At 34.2% G+C, this 23,195-nt stretch overlaps 1 protein-coding gene and 1 pseudogene across 1 annotated transcript in view; both read left to right on the forward strand.

Moving 5' to 3' along the window:
• MARCHF6 (membrane associated ring-CH-type finger 6) overlaps positions 1-23,195 on the forward strand; it is a 90,318-nt gene that overhangs the window by 38,856 nt on the left and 28,267 nt on the right. The window contains 13 exon segments of the mRNA XM_078153311.1: positions 32-175; positions 1,091-1,163; positions 3,140-3,308; positions 4,495-4,684; positions 5,172-5,233; positions 6,074-6,106; positions 9,237-9,288; positions 11,091-11,149; positions 12,367-12,447; positions 15,845-15,913; positions 16,004-16,078; positions 18,376-18,510; positions 22,360-22,479. Coding sequence (XP_078009437.1) covers positions 32-175; positions 1,091-1,163; positions 3,140-3,308; positions 4,495-4,684; positions 5,172-5,233; positions 6,074-6,106; positions 9,237-9,288; positions 11,091-11,149; positions 12,367-12,447; positions 15,845-15,913; positions 16,004-16,078; positions 18,376-18,510; positions 22,360-22,479 — 1,262 coding nt within the window.
• Positions 18,517-21,323, forward strand: LOC110220392 (endoplasmic reticulum resident protein 44 pseudogene; annotated as a pseudogene).

The raw sequence follows: 23,195 nt of genomic DNA on the forward strand, positions 1-23,195 counted from the left end.
AAATTTTATGAGTTCTATTTTTTTCTTTCAGTTTATTCCCCAGATATGCCTTCAAGGCTACCAATCCAAGATATTTTTGCTGGACTAGTTACAAGTATTGGCACAGCAATACGTTACTGGTTTCACTATACACTTGTGGCCTTTGCATGGTTGGGAGTTGTACCTCTTACAGCATGTAAGTATTACTTTTTCAGTGCTGGATTTCTTAAATATTGCATAATAATAGATACCTTTGCATCTTGTTATTCCATGTGATATCTTTTAATGATTATATGATATTATAATGTTCTTAAACATAAAGAAATTTAACTTTAAAAAAAAAGAAGTTGTGTTAGGAATTCATTTTTGGCAGTTTAATCTAGGTAGACTTTTCCTAAAGAGAATTTAGGAAAGAAAAATGAACGGAATATGTAGAATAATTATTGTTTAGGAAGGAATCTAAAGACTGAACTCAGATGCTAGAAAATGGTGATCTTAAGTCCCTCAGTCATATTGTAATTATCCTCAAATGTTGGATTTTTAGGAAGCTAATGCCACACCCCCTAGGGTTTAATTTTCTTTTCCGCCTTATTTTTAAAACTGGCTTGTAAGATGAAATCTGGAATATGGGTGACCACTGAAGTGGATGGGATAGTGCCCACAAATAGCCAAGTTAAACAGGAAAACCTCCTCTTTCCCTTGCCCTTCACTCCTTTCCAAAAACAACAACAAAAATATCCTTATATTCTGTCAGTGAAATGCAGATGTTCCTTGGGAAAATTTGATTTATTATTTTTGTAGTGTGGATGACTTATGTAAGGTAGGTAGTGGGAAATTTTAGAGTGTGAGGTTAGACTTGGAAAAGAAGTTCTTTGAGCATTTTATAAGTAATTGAATTTAAGTAATTCTGATTTACTTGTAATTTAAGGGACAGACTGTATTTTAAAACGAATTTAGTGGTATTTGTATTTTGATCCAGTCTCAGGTTTTGATGTCTTCATAGAGAATGTAAGTTAGAATGTAAGTTAATATGTGCTCAGTAATTACAAATATAAGCATTGTAAATTCTTTCTAAAAGTTGCCACTTACAATACTTTTTTTTTTTCCATAGGCCGTATCTACAAGTGCTTGTTTACTGGCTCTGTGAGCTCACTATTGACACTGCCATTAGATATGCTGTCAACGTAAGTGTAAACCAATGTGATATGGAAAAAGTGTTTCATTCAAATGATTCATTTTTACTGTTCATTTGTTTTCTTTCCTATGTTCATGTTAAAATTTAAGATTTCTTCCTTACCCTATGGGAAGGCATACTCTTTATAGCCCTTTCTCTTATGTTTGAAAGCATAGCTATCATACTCTTCAAAAGGATTTCTAAATTAGATTTATAACTTTAGGAATATGTTGTTTATACAAGATACTCCATTTAAAGCTACATATTTAAAGGTTGGTTGTATAATTTAAGATTTGTTTTGAATGGGATAATTAATTTGCACAATGAGTTCATGTTGAATTCATTAATGCCTTTACAAACCAAACAATAAAGAACCCCAACAAAACAGCAGTTACCTTTGAGTTCAAGTACATCACATTTGTCTGTTTTATGACATTTAGGATATGATCTCTGATAACATTTCACCTAGTTGTCTCAGTGCTTCTTTATTCTAATGTGTAAAGCATTTTGTAACTTTCTAAAAATAGAAGAGAGATCACTTGGCTCTCTGTTAATAGACTTAGAAGCAATGTAAATTGTTAACCCTCATTAAAGACTTTCACACAGTTTTGCCTATTTCAGATTTACTTATTCTTACACTTAGCCTTTCTTAACTCTTTCTAGTATTCCTTATATTAATAAGGAAAAGATTAAAAGGATCTATCTAGAATGATGCATTGAGAGATCCTCTAAAGGCACATATTCCCATGCAATTAACTCAAAAAGGAAAAGATAGGAAAGGCATAGTATTTTACACTTTTAGTAGACTTGTAGCTTTATTCTCCTTAAACTAACCCAGAGTTTTCTAAGCCCCTTGCATCTGGAACCATGCTTTTTACAATAGCTAAAAACTGATCACTGCATTTAGAACTTTAAATCTAATTTCCACAATATGAAAAGTCAATATTTTAGCAACAATAATTTATTAAACTGAATTTGGAGTGGGAACAGAAATTTGTTTCTTAAGTATACTTGTTTGATATAAATTTAAAAAAACTGACACATTTAAAGTTTGGAAATTGTTTTACATATCTCATTTGAGCCATGTGAAATAGGAACTATTGATAATAACCTCTTTTTATAGACAAGGAAGCTGGTATGTAAGTTTTGTGACTTGCCCATGATCATGAATTAGGAAAGAAGGCTTGAACTTGGGTCTTTCAGATTGTTAAGTTCAGAATTACATCTAATGGACAAGACTACCTCTTATAAAATTTAATTTCTGTGTCTGTCTCATTATATATGAAGTGGAAATTGAAGAGGGAATGAATTTTAAAATTCATGGTAGTTAAAATGTTAACGTCCTCCTCAGGAGGAAAAACATGGAAGTTTTGTCATGAAGTCCTGAAAGGAATGTAAATAAAGGGCATATTAGAAGATAAAGCAACAAAGAAGTAGAAACAGACAAAATACTATGAATGAGTAAAATAAAAGTAGTGGAAAAGTTTGATCCTGCCCTTCTCAGACATTTGGTTTATTTCTTTGTTTCCTTTTTATTTCTATGATTGTTAAAGTCCAGAAAAGGCAAAGGTCTGGCTTACATTCAGTACCAGGGAAACTTGCCCTGGACTCACACAAGCCCTAGTATCTGATATACCTTAGGTAAACACTCCCCTATAATTATGATCCACTGTAAGTGATACTTCCCTAGGAAATAAACCATACCAGTTAGGCTTGGGACTATAAGAGTAAGCGTCTGTACCATAGACCTGTTGAAATATCTGAAAACTCAAAGAGTAGATGAAGCCATACAAATATAATGAATGCAACATGACATATTCTCCATTATTCCCTAATATTCTTCAACTATCTGGAGTCTTCAACAAATGAATCATTTTGTATAGTCTAGTTTTCTGGACAGTTGATAGTGTACTGGAAATGTAGATGAGCTCATTTTAAATTACTTTTGTTACTGTGAAAATAATTGTGTAACTTTTTTTTTAATAGGGAAAATTTATTGGCAGATTGTTTGCAGGGTTGTTTTGTGGTGACGTGCACTCTTTGTGCATTCATCAGCCTTGTGTGGTTGAGAGAACAAATAGTCCATGGTGGAGCACCACAGTGGTTGGAACAAAATCATGCTCAACCTCTCAATGCTGCTGGACAACAAAATGAAGTAAGATACTTGTTCCAACTTTAGTTGTTACGGAATTATTTCTGCTTATTCATGGTGTAAATGTCTATTTTTTTTTTCCTCACAGGTGTACTTGTAAAGTAATGATACGTGTTGTTGAAATAAGCAATGTACAAATTTGGACAGGATTGTGATAGTGTGGCTTCTTGATTTACCAGGGAGATTGGGAACAGCTAGAGAGAACAGCTAAATTAATTTCTCTTTCTGCTTGTCTATGATGATGTTTAGTAACTCTCACTTGAAAACACAAAATGTCTTATTGATGTCCTATTCCTGGAGCTATTTCTGACTTGCTTTATGCATTGAAGAAAATAATTTAATTCCTTTCCCTCACCTTGGTTTCTTCAGTAGTAAAATGCTTATCCAATCAGAACTGTGAGCAATACTATAGTTAGGTAAGTTAGAAACTTGTACTTCAACTTTTGTGTGATGACCTGTAGGAATATCCTTAATTTTTTCCCCCTTTACATTAGTGTTATCAATAGACACAGGTGCAGATATTTAAGGTCTGAAAAAGATTAGGTGGGCTTGATGAATATTTTTAAGTTTATAGATTAACAAATGCATGGTGTTTAACTTTATTTTGTAATTGTGCTAGTTGTGTAACTGTTTTGAGTATTTAGCAAAACTAGGGGAGATAACATTTTTTAGGCTATTAGGCAAAAAACAGTTATCCAAACTTGTCAAAGTGTCATTGTCACTTTGTATGTGGAAAGCTTTTGGTGTCCCAGTTATCACTTTCACTCACGTGTTTGAGTAGTGATAACACAGATACTTGAAGATCTATTAACTGTTTAGGGAGGATATTTATATTGTTAGTTCACCCAACAAGGCCAATGGAAAGTTTACTAACTGGGGGAGAAGGGGGGGGACGTCAGTGAAAGCAGGAGAGTACTTAACAAAGAGGAATTTCAAAAGAGACTAATGCAGTGTATCTAGATATATAAACTTCATTGCTATTCTAGTTTATGAAATGTTAAATATTAACTGTACAAACTAAAGTTGTTAAAATATGTAAACTTTATAGAAGTTGTATTTTAATTCAGAATAATAAATGGAAGTTCATATATTTGGTATCAGATGAAGTGATTATTTTCTTAGAAGTTGATCAAAGTATAGCAAAACTAAGAAAATTTATCCACATATCTGGAATATCTCATCATTTTAGGCTCCAGGTGTGGGAAATGGTGCTGAAAATGTTGCAGTTGATCAGCCTGCTAACCCACCAGCTGAGGATGCAGTAGTAGGGGAAAACCCTGAAATTCAGGAAGAGCAAGCTGATGAAGAAGAGGAAGACAATGAAGATGAAGAAGATGCTGTAGTTGAAGATGCAGCTGATGCTAATAATGGGGCACAAGGTAATAGCTGTCACAAGACAGCATTTCAGAATAATGGCAGCCCTAATTTAATTTGTATCTAAATTAAAGAATATTTTCTACTTTTTTTAATATTCATAAATCTTAAGCAAATTTTAACCTTAATATTCTTGTGTTTGTATGTGTTTCATAGACTATAAATATGAACCCCATCATGTATGTATATGTATCTCATAGGAAAGAATGAATAGCAACTGGACAGGATTTTATGAAACGTCATTAAAGCTTGAGCTAATTTATTAAGTTTCTTCTTCCTACTGTTTCAAGTGTGTAGGTGTGGTTTGAAAGAATTAAAGTACCTTCCAGGTACTATGCTTGTAATGGCTTTTTTTACTTCCCTCTCAATAATCATATTAGGTTTAGTATTTTTATATAAGTATCTGCAAAATACTAATTTCAAAGACAATTCCTATTAATATTTGCAGTGCAAGGTTCCTCAGGCATCTCTAAACTGTAATTATTATTTCAGATGACATGAACTGGAATGCTTTAGAATGGGATCGAGCTGCAGAAGAATTAACATGGGAGAGAGTGAGTAAGAGCCCTTTAAGTTATCAAGTACTAGGAGTTGCAGACTCTCATTCTCAGAGTATAACTAAATATACTGTATATAACTATATATAACTATAACTATATATATATATATGTATATATATATATGTAAATAACTATATATAACTAAAATTAATTGCATGAGTTAGGTTCATTCAGATATATTTACTAAAACAGTATTTAGTAAGTTACCTCTATTTAGGTAAGCTGGTGACTCAACAGACATTTTTAGAAAAAGTATTAATAGTATTATAAATATATATGTGTATATATAATAAAGCACAGTTAGTTTTATTGTAGGTGAATATTGTGGTATTAAAATTTCTTTATCAGCCATCTTCTTAGGTGATACAGTTTGTCCTAATATGCTAAAGTGTTGAAAAGTATATTTGAAGAATAAATCAGTGGCTTTTTCAGTCAGAAATAGTACATTTTGAGGGCTTTGTTTTTAAACTTTATTGCAAAATATTGCTAGTTTTAGGAGCAGTTTGATTTGAATATACTTTTTCAAAATGTAAAATGACAAATTCATGTGTAAGAAGAAAGATAATTTCAAACATGCCTATACTGATTGTGTGTTAATGAAGTATCTACTGCTAAAACTAAGCACCAAGATAGTAGGTTTATTTAAACTTTTCTTTTAGGGAAATAGAAAAATATGTAATTCTAGTCAATGTAGCATATATGCATGGAAATGTTCTAACATATGAAACCTTTGTATTTCATTGGTAGGCAAAAATGCATAAAGGTAAAGGAGGTTCTTTAGAATAGAAAATTCTACTCACTATCATTATCTGATTATTTTATTTTTTTCCTTAGATGCTCGGACTTGATGGGTCACTAGTTTTCCTAGTAAGTAAATTCACCCTGTTTAAGAAAAGAATTGTGATTTACTTATTTAATCAGTATTTTTCTTGATAATTTGAGTATAAGTTGAGCAAAACTAGTTAATATATCCCCAAAATCTGATATTATCCAGTGTTCCATACTTGTAAACTCCTTGCCTCTGAAAAGGAATGGGAAGGGAGGGGGGATTGTTAAACAGGATAATTTTATACTTTAGATTACAAGACTACTTTACTTTTGATTATTTAGTAATAAGAAAATAGTTTATTGCATTTATTGGAAGAAAATCCATTTTAAGGAAAAAATGAATATTTGTAATTCTGAGTAAAATTTTAAAATATTTATTAAGACTTTGCTATGTACAGAGCTTTGTGTTCAGTGCTGGGGAAAATATAAAGATAAGACATAGACCCTTTCCCTGTGGGATTTTCAGTCTAGTAAGAGAATATGACATGAATAATTTTAACTTAAATTGGAGTATAAATGATTAAAATAAGGATAAATAAGGGATGCAGTACAAATACCTAAGAATCCAGTGGTTTTTTACAATTCTATATTGTAATAGTCAAGAAAAAAAATGATGAAACCAAAGCAACTCTGAGTAAATAAAGGACAAAACTTTAATGCTGTTCTTTATTGTCTACTTTCTTCTTTCCATTGAACTCCAAATCTAATTTCTGTGTATCCGGGGAATATTCTTTATTATTTCTAGAATACCAGCCAGGTGTGAGGCATATCTATCAGGGCGGCTATACTCTCCTCTATCAGGGATCCCGGATCCTACTCTCAGGCTCTCCAGAGCTAAAAATACCAATATTTTTTTTCCTCTGGGGTTATAAATAGAGGAGATTCAATCTCCAGGTAATCACTGAGCTAAAGGGCATGGCCCAGAGGAGTTCACTTAGATTGTTAATGTCTTTTTGCTCAGCCAGCAAACATTTATTGTCAGCTGCGTTTAAGGTACTCTGCTAATAATTGGGGATGAAAAGGCTAGAATGAAATTGTTCTTGCTCTCAAATGCCTTATATTCCTTCATGGGAAACAGAGAGAGAGGGAGAGATACAAAACAGGTAACAAAAATAATGTGTTGAGGAAATTAGTAGTTTTGGAAAGGCCACATATTTTACTGTTTAAGGAAACTAGTGATCCTAAGAAGTAGAGGGGATAAGAGACTTCATTTCAGGTGTGCAAGATAGACAGTACAAAGGAATAGAGATGGACTATGCCCATTGTGTATGAGAAACAGTAAGAAGGCCAATTTTGCTGCATCATAGAGTGACTAAAGGGGAATAATATGTAATAAGGTTGGAAAAGTAAGTTGTACCAGGTTATGAAGAGCTTTGACTGCTAGTAGAAAAATTTATATTTGATCCTAGAGGAAAGAAGAAACCAGTGGATTTTATTCACTAGGAAAATTTGGCAAGATGTGTACTTTAGGAAAATGACTTTGGAGTGGGGAAGTGAATGAGGCATGGAAACCAATTAGAAGATTAATGCAGTAGTCCAAGTGAGAAGTGATGGATTGAACTGACAGATAAGAGAGAGGTACTGAAGGTAGAAACAGCCAAATTGGCAAGCAGTTGGATGTGTGGACTGAGAGAGAGTGAGAGGTCAACAATGATACCAAAGTTGCATACTTGGATGACAGGAAAGACTATGGTGCCCTTGACAGTGACAGGGGGATTTGGAAAATTTTGGAGGATTTTTTAAAAGAAAAAATGTGCTGTTTTTGACCTGTTGAGTTAAAAGATGCCTTTGGTGCATTCAGTTTGAAATATGCAGTAGAGTGGTGATGGGGCATTAAGCTCAGGAAAGAGACTAGGACAGAATGGGTAGATCTGGGAGTTATCCGCATAGGAATAATTATTAAGCCCATGGGAACTGATGAGTTCACCAGTTGAAAGAGTGTAGAAAGAAGTCTCAAGACAGCCTTGGGATACCGTCTTAAAGGGTATGGCTATACACAGTGGTCAAACAGTTAAGAAGATAATGAAGAGAGCCCAATGTCATGAAAACCCAGAGAGTAAAGAGTCATAAGCAGTGGCCAGTGCTATGAAGACGTCAAGAAGATGAAGACTGAGAAAAGTCTATTAGACTTGTCGATTAAAAGATCATTGATTACTTTGGGCAGAGCAGTTTGAACTGAGGTCAGAAGCCAGACTGCAAAGGGTTGAGAAGTGGGTGAGAGGAGAGGAAATGGAGGCAGGCAAGGGTAGACAACTTTTTTCTAGAAATTTGGCAGTGAAAAGGAGAAGTAGTAAGGTATAGAATGATAACTTGAAAGGATGGTAGGATCTAGTGAGGGTTATTAAAGCTGGGGGAGACATGGGCTTGTTTGTAGGCATGTTTATAGGAAGGAATTAGTTCATAAGGTGAGAATGAAGATTTGCGATAGAGAAGGGATGATTGAAGGACCAGTTTGTTGGAGAAGATGGGAAAGGTACATGGCAAAAGGTGCTTTTGGTGTCTTTTTTAATGTTATTTTCATTTGGGATTGTTTATTCAGTTGGGTAGAGCATGGTGATAATGAAGCTGTGGTTAAATCACAAACCAGTTTGCTTTACATGGAGGAAAACTGTGATGTTGCCATAGTATCACACAGGCCTAGCCAGTTGTCACAAACTGGTTACTTTGTTATGGGTGAAATTAGGTTATGTTTATTAGTTTAAAAATAAAAGCAATTTGATTGTTAGGAAAACAATCCATTTCACAATACTGATGATAGCATCATCTTTTTATATGAAAGAGAACAGAGTTTAGGTTGCTTAAAATTACATATAGTTTTCAAAATGCTTTTCCTTATTTGGTTGTTAATTTAATGAAATAAAATTATATTAGATTGTTTTAAATAATGCAAATCTATTGATGATATCAAGCATATTAAGGAAATATTTGTTGAGTCTTTCTTATGAAGGCTTTCTGCACCTGAAGTATTGTTTTTTAGTTAGAAATACTCATAGTTTATATATTTAAGATTTTAAGTTTGATAATTTATTAAAATTTTTAAATTAAGTTACCTCTATGTAACATTTTGTGTTACTTAAATTTACAGTGTGAACTGAACAGAAGTCTGGTTATATTGTTATATAATTTTGTTCTTTGACTTTGTTTTTATTTGTACGTTTCTTTTTTAAAGGAACACGTCTTTTGGGTGGTGTCTCTGAACACATTATTTATTCTTGTCTTTGGTAAGTATTCAATTCAGCAAACATTGATTAGCTGCCAGCTCTTTCAAGATACTGTAGTAGATAAATGCTGGGGGTGCAAATATGGAAAACACCGGTGTACCCACTGGCTAATATTTTTCAAATATATCTCTTTGTTAGGGAGTTGTGTTTTAGATTAGTTTTGGATCCTTTACTTTTTAAAAACTGGTAGTCTTTGACTTAGAAACACTTGGTGTAGAAATGTCTCATATAAATAGCTGTCTTATTTGAAGACTTACTGCTTTGACTGCTTGAACTTTCCTCTTATTTTTCTATCCCATTCACTGCTGGAGCTGACTCCTCCTACCACTATTGTAGCAGATTCACACTATTATCCTTGGTCACCGTGATCCTCTAGCAAGCTAATCAGACACCCACCAACCCATTCCATTCTCCTTCTGATGGAAGTAACTCTCCTCTTGCCCCAATCTCATCCTTTCAGTGTAGGAGCTCACCACTTTTCTCACCCTTCATTTCTGCTATCTATTGCTGCCTTGGGTCTAATTCTGTCCTTCCATTCCTCACCTGTAGCTGACCTAGTATTTCACCTAACTGCTAGAGTGAATCATGACTTCCTCATCCTTCCATCTCTGTTCCCAGTGCCAGAGTTTGACCTATCTTGCTACTGTTACACTTCATTCCATGTCTACTCTAGTTCTACCACCCCTGACCTGTCTCTGTAGTAGAAATCTTTTTTCTCTGGCTATTAGAGCCCTACCCAGTCTCTGCTTTTCTGTTGAGAGACTTTGCTCCAGGAGCCATGGCCAGTGTCTTGAGCTAGGTAAGCTTCTATTCCCTCTGCCCAGCACAGTTTTTGAGGGGAAGAGGAGAGGATGGAGTAGTTTGGAATAGTGTATGGCATCTTTCTCCCTCTCTATGATTTCTTAGCAGTGAAATAGAGATTTTAACATGAATTGCTAAAACATTTTCCTAGGTAAAAGTTGTTATAAATGGTAGTTAAATTCACTAGTATTATTGAATGGCACTGTGAAATAGTGAAAGGTGCCCCAGACTTGTCATTGGAAAACCTGGATTTGATTCTGTCTGTCTCTGTGTGATCTTAATAGTTATTTAATAGAAATGATGATACTATCTGAATTAGTTTATAGATTTAGTACTATACCATTCAAACTACCAGAGGAATATTTTATAGAGCTTTTAAGCATTTTCCTCATTGGCTTCTAAAAGTAAATAAATTTTCATTAGAATTGATTCATATTAGAATCTGTTGCAGTTAGTGCTTTAAGTAAGCATATTTATTATTCAGTCAGGTTTTTTTTAATGCCTGGTATGGGCTAGATTCTGTAGATATAAATATGGAAGTAGGACATCAGTGAAGTTCAACATTATGCAGTGTTACATACCCACCCTTATTCCTTCATACCTGCAAAAATGGAAGAGAGGTACATTCTTGTACTTCTTTGGAGTCCATTGTGCTTGACTGTGGGTTTTTTGTTTTGTTTTATTTTTTTACTGCTACCACAGTAGTACTTTTTCCTTACTCCAGATGATAACTTTAAAGTTCCTCAGTAGCTCCTGTCCTTCTGGGGAGAGGAATGAGTCAGCACAATTGACATTGAATATAGTGTACATAGGTAGTAAAATGCCTAGTAATATAGGCAATATTGGTCCTGTGTATATTAGAGAGGCTTGAGAACGAATACCTTTCCCACACCCTGGTTCTTGTGGTCTTATCCCATGTTATTTATGATGGCAAGGAATAGACTGTTCTAGAAAAAGGCATTATTTTGATGTTTTCATGTTTTATTTTTTTTCCCTTTTAGCATTTTGTCCTTACCACATTGGTCATTTTTCTGTTGTTGGCTTGGGATTTGAGGAATATGTAAGTATGATGGATTAAAAATATTTAAAGATATTTATTTTAATTAATTACTTTTAAGTTCTTGTCACTTTAAGACAAATCTTGAGAAGTAAAATATATCTTTTTTATGGCATGTACTTCCCAATTACTTTATCCTTCGAGAATGGTTACTCAATCAGTGTGATTGATCCTTTATTTTTTTATTACATTAGTGTTATCTTTTGTACTAAATTGCCTCTCTACTGAAGTCATAGCTGCAATAATGAAGGTAGAAAGGAGATATCCAGAATAGCAATGTAGAGTTACTAGTACTCTAAGACACTTTTTTAGCCAGTATGTTGAGGCACATCTAAGTACATTGAGACTTTATTGAAAAGCTTTCTCTAGTGGCTTTATATTCTAATCAATGAAGATAGCCAGTGGCATTTTCTAATCTGCTACCCTTATCTTTTTCTTTTCCCTTTATTATTATAGTCATGTGTATTATTTTTCCAAAAGATCCAATTTCTAGTTCCCTCCATCAACAGTTTTATCAAGAGAGTAACTCCTCATCCCTTAGCATTAAATTACCCCCAATTCAGAAATAAACAAAAGTGCCATGGAATAAGAAACTTAAAATAATTATCCTGAGATGTGGGTTGTGGGACCATCCAAGATGAGGAGACATGTCTTTAATGGGTATTTTTGATCCTGAATAATGTAATAATTATATCTAGAATATGAAATAAATAATATCCCTAGTGTCTGATGCTTTTATGAATAGGTGCCATGAAAAGGCCATCATGTATAAGAGTTTAGGATTACTCTGAAAAAGGTGAAGAGAAATGTTACTGTCTTGTATTCCCAAAGCAAAAATAGATATGTAGCATGGGAATCTATTATTTTACCCTGCTCTTAGGTAAATGAATACAATGTGCTTAGAATTGGAGGAGCAACCAAAACAAATTTTCCAAGTTTTCCTGTTTTAAGTGCTCAACCAATCAAATATAAATAAATGTCTGTGTATCTCAAGTTTTTAAATTTTTGCACTGATGTAATTTAATAGTATATTTTAATTCCTCTCAAATAGTTTTTAACTATCTGTTCTTCTTTGACATGTAGCAGACAGCAGGGGGAAAGGGTCTGGGTTGTACAATAATAGAATATCTCAATGAAAACCTAGAAGGCCTCATACTAAAATATGTGCCTTGAATGTGTAGGTTCCAGCATCTTGAATTGTTGTTCTTTTTTCTTTCTAGGTCCAAGCATCTCATTTTGAAGGCCTAATCACAACAATAGTTGGCTATGTACTTTTAGCAATATCACTGATAATTTGTCATGTATCCTTGAACAAAATGATGTAGGTACCTCTGGTAACTTACAGATTTATGTTTACATATCCCTGTTGGAGAAGCTTCAGTGGTTCTTAGGACAAAATAGAAAATCTTCTGTTAGGCTTTTAAATCCCATTCCAGTATGTCTCCAGCTTATGTTACAGTTTTACTGTACTCTTCATATATTCTGTAGTCCAACCAGATTGTCCTGTTTGCTTATGTGACAGTTCATCTCCCATCTCCATGTCTCTTTTTAGGCTGTTCCTCAGGTCTTTGGAATACACCCATAGAATCTATGGCCTCCTTGAGATTTCTGTTGAGAAAACAGTCTACAAGAAGCCTATCCATCTAGTGGCTAGTGCCCTCCCTTCAGGAATCACTTTGGATAGTATATTAATTTACTGTGTAGATTTTGATTTTCAAAACTAGAAAGCAAGCTCTTTGAAGGACTGTTTGCTTTTGTCTTTGTATCTGTGTTGCCTAGTACAGTGCCTGGTACATAATAGTCTTTGAACTGAACCGAATCTCATAATAACTTTAATTGGTTCTTCACTACTGCTCAGTAATTCTTCTTATAGATATATATCTATGAAAGGTTAGGGTTTGGCAACTGAGATTATTTTCGTATCTCTTAGTGGCTGTGTGGCATAGTTCAAAAGATGCCAGAATGGTAGTCAGGAGGACTGGATTTGTATGCCAGCTCAGCGATATGATCATCAGCATGTCTTTTAAACTTTTCAGAGACTGTCTCCTCATTGGTAAAGTTAGTGAAGGGCTTCTAAATTATTCTCTTTGAAAATATGTTGTAGATGGAAGACTTGAGAGCTATCTAAAAGTATTTAAAAGATTGTCCTATACAAGGATTAGGCCTATCCTACCTGCCCCACAGCATAGGACTAGCATCATTGACCAGCATCAGTAAGTGAAACTTGAAAAGAAACAGCTTTTGATTTGGCATAAGGAAAAAGTTTATAGCAATCACTCTTCAAAAACAAAAGAAAAAAAGAGTGAGTTACCCTGGCAGTTGGTTTCATTTTACTGGAGGTCTTCCAGCAAAGACTTGACTGATTTCTTACTGGGAATATTGTAGAGATTATTGTTCATGTACAGGTAGGTCTATATAGCCTCTTGAAGTCCCTTTCTATTCTAAAAGTCTCTGATTCTGTAACCTTTTTCCTTCTGACTTTGTTTTGCTCCTGTTATTTGAGTATTTGATAGTATGCATACGTACAGTTTGAAAATGACTCCTACATAGGTAACCAATGACTCCCTCTGTCAGATACAGTTTTACATTTTACAGTTTAGTTCTTGTCATGTCATTTTCTAACTCTTGAAGAAATTATTTATGCTATACAGGTGAAAAACTTCTGTATACTTTATAATCCTCCAGCCTCTTTTATTTCTTAATCCTTTAAAGTTTGCTTTACCTTTATTTATTTATTAAATTTTTTTTTGAACTATCTATTTATTTATTTTTTGTGAGGCAGTGGGGTGAAGTGACTTGCCCAGGGTCACATAGCTAGTGTTAAGTGTCCGAGGCCAAATTTGAACTCAAGTCTTCCTGAATCCAGGGCTGGTGCTCTATCTACTGTGCCATATAGCTATGCTGGTTTATTTTATTTTTTAAAGTTAGCAAGCATTTGTTTTCTTTCCCTCCCACTTTTCTCTACTGAAAACAAAACAAGCCTTATAAGAAATATGCATAGTTAAGTAAAACAAATTCCCATTTTGTCCGTGTTCAAAAATGTATGTCTCATTCTGCGTCTTGAGTCTATCACCTCTCTCTTAGGGGCTGGGTAACATACTTCTTCAGTTTTCTTGGATTATGGTTATCATTGTTTTGATCTAAATACTTAAAGTCTTTCAGAGTTGCTTGTCTTTATGATGTTCTTAAATAAACTATTCTTCTAGTTCTGCTCACTTCTGCATCAGCTCATAGAAGTCTTCCTCAGTTTCTCTGAAACGGTCTCTTTTGTCTTTTCTTATGACATAATAAAATTCCATTGTATTCATATTCCATAGTTTGTTCAGCCGTTTCTCAATTGATGGGCAGTCCCTTAGTTTGTACTTCTTTGTTACCACAGTAATTGCTGCTATACGTATTTTTCTACATATGGGTTCTTTTCCACTTTTTTTGATCTGTTTGGGATGTAGACTTGGTATAGTCAGAGTATGTATGGACATAGTGTCAAATTACTTTCCAAAACACCTAGACTAATTCACAGCTCCATCAGCTGTGCATTACTGTTCTTCTTGTGCTGCAGCTCCTCCAACATTTGTCATTCTCCTTTTTGTCAACTTTGTCAATCTTATGAGTGTGAAATGGAAGCTCAGAAAAGCTTTAATATGTTGTTTTCAGAAATTTGGAGCATTTCTTTTTCATATAGTTCTTGATAATTTGAATTTCTTCCTTTCTGGGCTCTCTTTTTGCGTCCTTTGACCATTTATCATTTAGAGAATGACTTCATTTCTTGATTCTGAACATTATTTCCTTATATATTTGTCAGCATATTGTTCTTCCTGCATGCACAAGTTTATATTGTAGTCACCAAATTTTACTATTGACTTGGTCCAATTCTTCATTGCCAAAAGATGTTGCTCTGTAATATCACAGTTATTTTTGGTGTAGAAATTTTGCTTATGCTTATCATAAGTACAGCAAGCTGGCATGACTACTATCCCAAGAAGTTGTTTCTTTTTGCCTTTATATAAATGATAAAACCAGTTTCACCACCTACTTTTTTTGTTTTTCCAAAGAGAACCTGTGAGCCATCTTTCTCTTTGGTTGCAGCTTCTTTATGTTTTCATATAACTGTTGTTATGACAACTCATTAAGTCGCTATTTTCTAATGTACCTCACCATGCCAGATGCTTAGGACATAGACAAAACAAAAAACAGTCCCTGCCCTCCAGGAGATTGCAAATTAATAGAAAGTTTAGAGTACCAAAAGTTAAATTATGATTATGGAGAGTCTGAAACAATATTTGACATTGATAAACAAGAGTTTGTAACTGAGCCCCTGTGACTTTTACCCTCTTAATTTTTGCTCTTTTCTCAGTTATAGGTTAATAGCAGTATAAATCTGGAGGGATTTACTTCAACTTTTTTTGCTGCTGCAGGTTTCACTGGTAGCTTTTATATGGGTCACAGCAAGTTGTAGAGGTAGATGTTAAAAGAACTTCTGGTATGTGTTGCTTTCAAGCAAGTGAATTAAAGTACTCCTGACACATAAATTTCAAGGAATGAAGACTCTACAACTTCTTCAGACTATGCTGGTATTATCAAATTTATAGTTAGATCCTTTTTAACTCAACCTCAAAATTAGCAATCCATAAATTACATATTGTCCAAGTGCTTTGTTCTGATGTTGTATTGAGTTATTTCCTTGACCACATGATATAGGGTTTGGCAGCTCTTGTGAAATTTCAACGTTCCCGTCGCTTACTAGGGGTCTGCTATATTGTTGTTAAGGTAATTTATATTTTATTTAATTTAAACTATTGAAAATATTCATCTGTTCTGTATTTATCACAGTATTGATGGAATTTGTTTTTACTTAAGGTCTCTCTATTAGTGGTAGTTGAAATTGGAGTGTTCCCTCTCATTTGTGGCTGGTGGCTAGATATATGTTCTCTGGTAAGTATTGTATTTTTTGGAATATAATCTGTGAACCTAAGTTTTCAGTCATGAAGTTTCTTGAAAGGGTACTTTTGAAGGAAAGTGTCTTTAAAATCAGTGTTTACTGTATCAAGTTGCTTGCTTTCTCAATGAGGGTAGGTGGGAAGGGAGGAAGGGAGAAAATTTAAAACCCAAAGTTTTAGAAACAAATGTTAAATTATTTTCACCTGCAACTGGGAAGTAAGCTATACAAGCAATGGGGTATAGAAATCTATCCTGCCCTACTGGAAAATAGAAGAGGAAGAAGATAAGAGAAGGGGTGGAGGTAGAAGAGAGGGCAGATTAGGGGAAAGGGTATTCAGAATGCACGCTGTCTTGGGGTTGGAGGAGGGATGAGATGGGGAGAGAATTTGGAACTCTGGGTCTTGTGGATGTGAGTGTTGAGAACTAAAAATAAATCTTTAAAAAAATCAATGTTTATCAACTAGATGATTTTTTCATGAAAATAAGTGTGACTAAGGAGTCTTGAAAAATTAGGTTTATTTCTATAATCTTTAAGCTATATAAAGATAAAATAGTAACAGGAATTTTTTCTGGTACTGTATTTTAATATACAGCATTCTTGCATCTTTTTAATAGCAGATAGAGAATAGTAACAATCTGTATTAGTCATTTTAGCACTAATTTTGTTTTCTGGTGTCAAGCAATTTTATGGATAATAGATAAAAGACAAGATGAGAAATTCATAAATTAGAATACTGTGCTAATGTTAGGTATAATCATTTGTATTGATGAAAAGATTTTTTCATTAATTACCATCTGAATGTCAGTCTGTAAAAGACAAGTCTTTTTTTTTTAAATTTAGATTTGTACCTGTGATTTCAGTGGTATTAGGAAGTTCCTGTTGAGGAAACTTCGTCTACCATTGCTGATTAGCATTTTTCAACACCGTATTCATGCATCTACTGTGTATTAAAGGCAGTACTTGAACCTAGGTCTTCCTGGCTTTGACTGTTTATGCATTACGATATGCTGTTTCTAGTCTCTTTAGACTGAACAGTTTTCTTTAAAGATCACCAAGTTCAGTCTACTCCCACAATTTTATAAATAAGGCCCAGAGACATGAGTTGCCCAAGGTCATGTATCTTATATAAATGATACAACTGAATTTCGAACCTATGATCTCTTAACTCTAAATCCATTGGTCTTTCCATTGTATCATTATACTTGTATTTTAGGTTGAAAAGCTATCAGCTTTTTCGGATACTTATAGTCTCTTTCATTACTGCTGTAGATCATTATTTTTCAGTTACTTAGTAAACACTTTTACAGTTGTTTAACTGAGTTGCATGGCCCAAGTAAATTGACCACCCAGGGGACGGCCTTTGGGTGTTGAGTATTTCTAAACTTAGCTCTGTGGATTTTTGGATAATATTCTGTCTTTAGACTTGTTCTCAGAGCTTTTATAGCTTGATAGAATATGCCAGAGCTTGCAGTCTTCAAGTAGCTGAGGTCTTCTCCATGTGACAATGAGACATTAGAGCAGGACTTCAGTAAATAAAGTAGTCATAGTAATGATTTTTATGTACTTTGAAGGAACTAGTGGTACAGTGGAAGACTTGAATTCAAATCTGATCTCGGATGCTTATGAGCTATATGACCCTGGGCAGGTCACTTAACCTCTGTTTAACTCAGTTTCCTTAGTTGTAAAATGGGAATAATAATAGCACCTACTTCCTAGGGTTGTTGTGAGAATCAAATGAGATACTGGTAGAACTACTTAGCACAGTCCCTGGCACTTATATGCTATATGAATCCTTAGACCCTTCCCTTTTTCTATAATAGAATTGGAGATATTTGAAGTAGTGATGTATTTATAATCAGAAAATAGGATCTTCAGTTGTTGCATCAATATTTTCCATCATGGAACTATAACAAAACATTCTTTAATTTACTAATGGCTTTTTTCATGTGTTATCTTTAGGTGGCAGCATATACAATGCCAAGCATGTGGATATATTATTAGCACATAACTTTTACTTTGGAAAAACACTACATTTTCTCCATATTTAATAAGCCATCTTAAATTTTGTTTTATGTGTCTCCAGAGCAGTTTCCGAGTCTGATACAAAATATAGGTGTGACACTGAGACATCATAAAATGAAATTTCTGGTCTAAAATGTGTTAAAAATATATAAACATTTTATCTTATTCATTTATTAAAAAGTGAGATGTATAAATTGGGCAAATTTTAAACTATAGAAAAAATTGTTTCCACTTTTTTATTGTATGTATATTTTCTGCTTTGGTTTAGGAAATGTTTGATGCTACTTTGAAAGACCGAGAGTTGAGCTTTCAGTCTGCTCCAGGTACCACGATGTTTCTGCACTGGCTAGTGGGAATGGTCTATGTCTTCTACTTTGCTTCTTTCATTCTCTTGCTAAGAGAGGTAAGTTCTAAGAAAAACAGTTACTACATTGTAAATTGGTGAAAAGTATCACAGCTGTGATCCCTTGTTACATTCCCCTAAAAGGATTATGGATGTTTTTGTGTATGTTAATAATGACCACTTTTTTTTTTTAATTTAAGAAATAAGATGTGTGAATTTGGCTTAACTTGACCATTAGAAGGGACCTTAGAGTTCATCTAGGAGTTGAGTTCAGTTTGACTATTAGTACTTTTTTTTTTAAATGAGGCAATTGGGGTTAAGTGACTTGCCCACAGTCACGTCACACTGCTAGTGAGTATTATGTGTCAGAGGCTGGATTTGAACTCAGGTCCTTCTGACTCCAGGACTGGCACTCTATCCACTACGCCACCTAGCTGCCTCGGCTATTAGTACTTTTAATGTGAGATCCTTATTCATTGACGACATTTTGTTGGTGCAGCTAAATCATGTCAATCTTGACATTTTTGCCCTAAATGAAACCACAAGAAAAAGGAGGTTTCAGCTAAAATGTTAAGGATGACTCACAGGTGCTCCTTGGAGAGGTAAAGAAAAAAAGGTAGTAGAATAAGCCTTTTCAAAGACAACAAGAAACACTTTATGAACTATTTGGTTTTCACATATTGCAGTACTAATGATTTAAGTACTATCATGTATTGCAGTACTAATGAAAGTAGTTGCTGCTTATGCAACAATATCAGTGGCTGAGGATGATGTGGTAGAGAAATTCTGTGAAGAACTTGATAATAGTGTCCAATACAGATCAGTCTACACTTTGACACTCATGACAGAACTAGGACTAAAACCCATAATTTGATCCGACTTAGTCCTGTACTTCTACAGGACATGGAATAACTCTACTGTTGGTAATGCTTTCTGTTGAGCCACTAGAGTAACACTGTAAAATTATATTTTTAAGATAATATGATTAAGGTGCCAAAAGATTAAAACTTATACAAAATCAAGTAACTTCTTTGTTTGGTAATGCTAACACTAGAAACGGGTCTCTCAGATGTTTATGTGCAAGTAGTATCAGCTGTCACTGTGACTTATCTACTAGATGACACCAATTAATTTGTCTTTTTTGTTTAGAGATGACCATTTTTACTTGTATTTACCAACATTAGACATTTCAAAATACCCTAATTTGAAAATTATAGCTTAATAGAGTGTGCTTTTCTTGAAGATATTTGGTCTTCGGAAATCCTTTGTCTTCCCAGAAGGACTTTCTAGGGTTTCTTTTTTTTCCTTTTTTTTGTTTAAATCCAATCTTTAGCTAAAAATGTGTTCTAGAATTTTGCCACAAATAGCAGTTAAGCTTGCTGGCATGTAGTTCTATCCTCTTCCTTGTTTTGAAAGTCAGGGTTAATATTTGCCCTCCAGCCCAATACTGGGCTCGCCAATCAATACTGCTATCATTTCAGGAAAGGGCATATCCTCAGGTTTTCCTATGGATCAATTAATTTACAATCCTTGTAAATCCCCAGACCAAAGCTCCCTTCCATGGCCAACACTGCTCTTATCATGTGTTGTCTCTTCCCCAATGTAATGTAAACTCACTCGAGGTATGGTAGGCACCAAAGGAGAAGCAGATGTTACTGCTTTGCAGAGCTTGGCCATTGCCTCTTCTTCCACTTGGTCAAGACCATGTTGCTACAGTGAAAGCGGCTGTCTTCTTTTCCTTACCAAACCACTGATGCTCCCTGCTGCTTGTGTAAACTTACATCTTTATTTCCATAACAACTCAGAACAAATCTTGATAGTGTAAAGATAGAAGAAATTTTAAGCAATGCAAGTGTTGCTTTAGTTAATTTTTGTACTGACTGGAGTTGTTTTAGCCAGATGTTGTGTTCAGTCTTTGAGGAAGACTATTCAAATAGATCAAGTAATTTGCCAGAATAGATAGTGATCAGTACTTAGAAATGCCCAAAGATATAGGATGAGCAGATACTCAACCCCAGAACTGTTCTGGAATGGTATGATGAAGAGAGAGTACAGAGAGAGATACAGACAATATCAGTGACAGCAGTAGTGGATTACATCAGGCAACTTTTAAAAAGTGACCCTGTTCATGACTTGGAAGAAATTAAATTTCTTGATTGCAGTAAAAGAACAACCATTGGATATTTTGAACAAAAGGATGCAGATAGCTATAGCAACTTTGTGTGATTTTTGTGCATTTTCTACATTTGGGTTTATTTCAAAGCCAGGAAGCTTTAGTGTAAACAATATAATCTTTAGTCACTATAGAGTCATGCTCCAGGTATGATATATCAGAGATCTCTAATAAATTTTAACAATAGTTCGTGCTTGGTTGTTGGACTCAAGATAAATGCAGTCTTTTTGTTCAGTAAATAAAATTTGAAAACAAAGAGGAGTTGACAAGAGGACTGCGCTTTCTCTTATTTTTCAGTGTGGAAAATGAGACTTTGGCTGTTTTCCAAAACTAAGTAGCACAGCAATTTATAAGTAAAAAAGGTACGATAAACTTTTTAGGTGCTGACTGTGGTGAATTTAGATATACATTTATACATATACAGGAAATATCAGCAGATGGCCACGTTATAGCTATTGATGGTTGCTTTAGGCATATACATAAGTCTTTTCAGATTTAAAGGATTTACTGATTCATAACAAGCTCTAGCAGTTTGCATTGGGTTTGCATCCTAAATAATTGCAGAGAATTCTGTCATAAGCCTGATTCTTCTGGTGTTACTTCTGGACAGCACACTGAAGCTGCTGCAAGTAGTCCACTAGAGAGCTTCTTTCAAAAGCTGGCACCCAGAGAATATAGATATACCATATAAAGAAATTGAAATGTACTTTAAAAACTTGGGGGGAAGGGGATTGCAACCCTTTTAACCACTAGCATCAGATTATGAAGTGGAAATATTAAGCTATATTTCCATAATTTTGCATGTATTTTTATTTTGAATAAACTTTAAAAAGTTTTTTTCAGTTCTTAATTTAACAATTCAAATTGTGTGGTTTGGAGGGTCATTTATTAAAGCCCTTTTTAAAGTCATGCTAAAGTTTAAAAAGAAAAACATCAGAGTTCCATTTACTTTTTGCATTTATCTTTATCCTCCAAAACATTTATAAATCTAATGGAATTGGATTTTGCCACCCTTCCTGAATTTTGCCAGAACATAGCCATCTCCTCAAGGTCAGGGACCGTCTTTTGCCTTTCCTACTACCTTACCACATAGCTTGGCACAAGGTAGACACTTATTGCATGCTTATTAACTGACTATTTATTAATCTATGCTGACCCATTAAATAAGACTCAGGATGTTTTTTGTATAGCCTGTTAGCATGAACTCATTTTTTTCCTCCTTTCCTTTGTATAGGAACAATTTTGTTGGTACTATCATTGTCACATTTCTCACAACTAAAAGGGTATATATTCTTCATTCTTGAGAGAGGAAAAAGAGGCAAAAGGGTAGTGATTGTCCCACTTTTTGTATATGCATCCCCAGCACAGTGCCTAGCACATACATAGTAAGGACTGAATAAATCCTTTTTAATTCACTCATTGACAAAGTGATAGTAAGAGCTTTTTTTTTCTTTCCTGTTTTTCTGTTTTATTTTGTCTCATGCGTATGCAACTAGGTCCTGATTATTGCATATAACTTGTTTTCCTTAAGTGGTTTCATATATTCAAATTCATATTATTTGAAGTTGTATTTATGTAAAATATTGTGATTGATTTGAATTTAGTCAGTTTAATCAGCAGCAGTATTCAAATAACGTGACTACTTTAGAAAATTAATTATTCACTTAATTGGGACCTGGCTGTATCTGGAGAATTTGGTTAGTACATTTTTACAGATTTGAATTTATTTTTTATAGGTGCTGAGGCCTGGAGTCTTGTGGTTTCTAAGGAATTTGAATGATCCAGATTTTAATCCAGTACAGGAAATGATTCACTTGCCCATTTATAGACATCTCCGGAGATTTATTTTGTCAGTGGTAATGAAACATTTTTATTTAGTCCCCAAAATAAAGTATGTTACTCTGTATATACTTTGCCTAATTCATTATACTCTTTCTGTACTGTTTTTCAGTTATATCATAAGGGAATTTTTTTTCCTTAGAACAGCAGAATGTAACTTTACTCTTACTTATTGTTCTCTGTTAGAAATAAAATTAGTACATTTGATAAAACAAAATGATGTCTTTAATATAATTGCAGAATTAGTTGTAATAATTGAAATTTACCTAGTGTTTTAAAGTATGCAAAACATTATACTTATGTCATTTGATCTGCCCATCATCCTTGTGAGGTAGGTACAACAGGTATTTTTGACCTGGGCCTGTTATTTCTTTATTATAGCAGACTGTCAGTAAGAAAACTTCCTCTTCAATTCGGAGCGACACTGAGAGCTTATTCAATTTTTCCTTGCCCTTATAACCAATTTGTCAGAGGTGGAACTTGAACCCAGATATTCCTGATTCCAAGGCCAGCTCTTTTTCCACTATCCTGTATGTGCACGCACACATGGATAAGCACACACATGCATGCAGCTAGATGCCGCAGTGGATAGAGTGCCAGGCCTGGAGTCAGGAAGACTCATCTTCCTGAGTTCAGTCTGGCCTCAGACACTTACTAGCTGTGTGACCCTGGGCAAGTCACTTAACCCCGATTGCCTAAAAAAAAGAAAGAAAACCCCAAATAGGGTTACAAA

Source organism: Phascolarctos cinereus, unplaced genomic scaffold, assembly GCF_003287225.1.
Source record: "Phascolarctos cinereus isolate Bilbo 61053 unplaced genomic scaffold, phaCin_HiC Scaffold_4;HRSCAF=312, whole genome shotgun sequence".
Lineage (NCBI taxonomy): Eukaryota > Metazoa > Chordata > Mammalia > Diprotodontia > Phascolarctidae > Phascolarctos > Phascolarctos cinereus.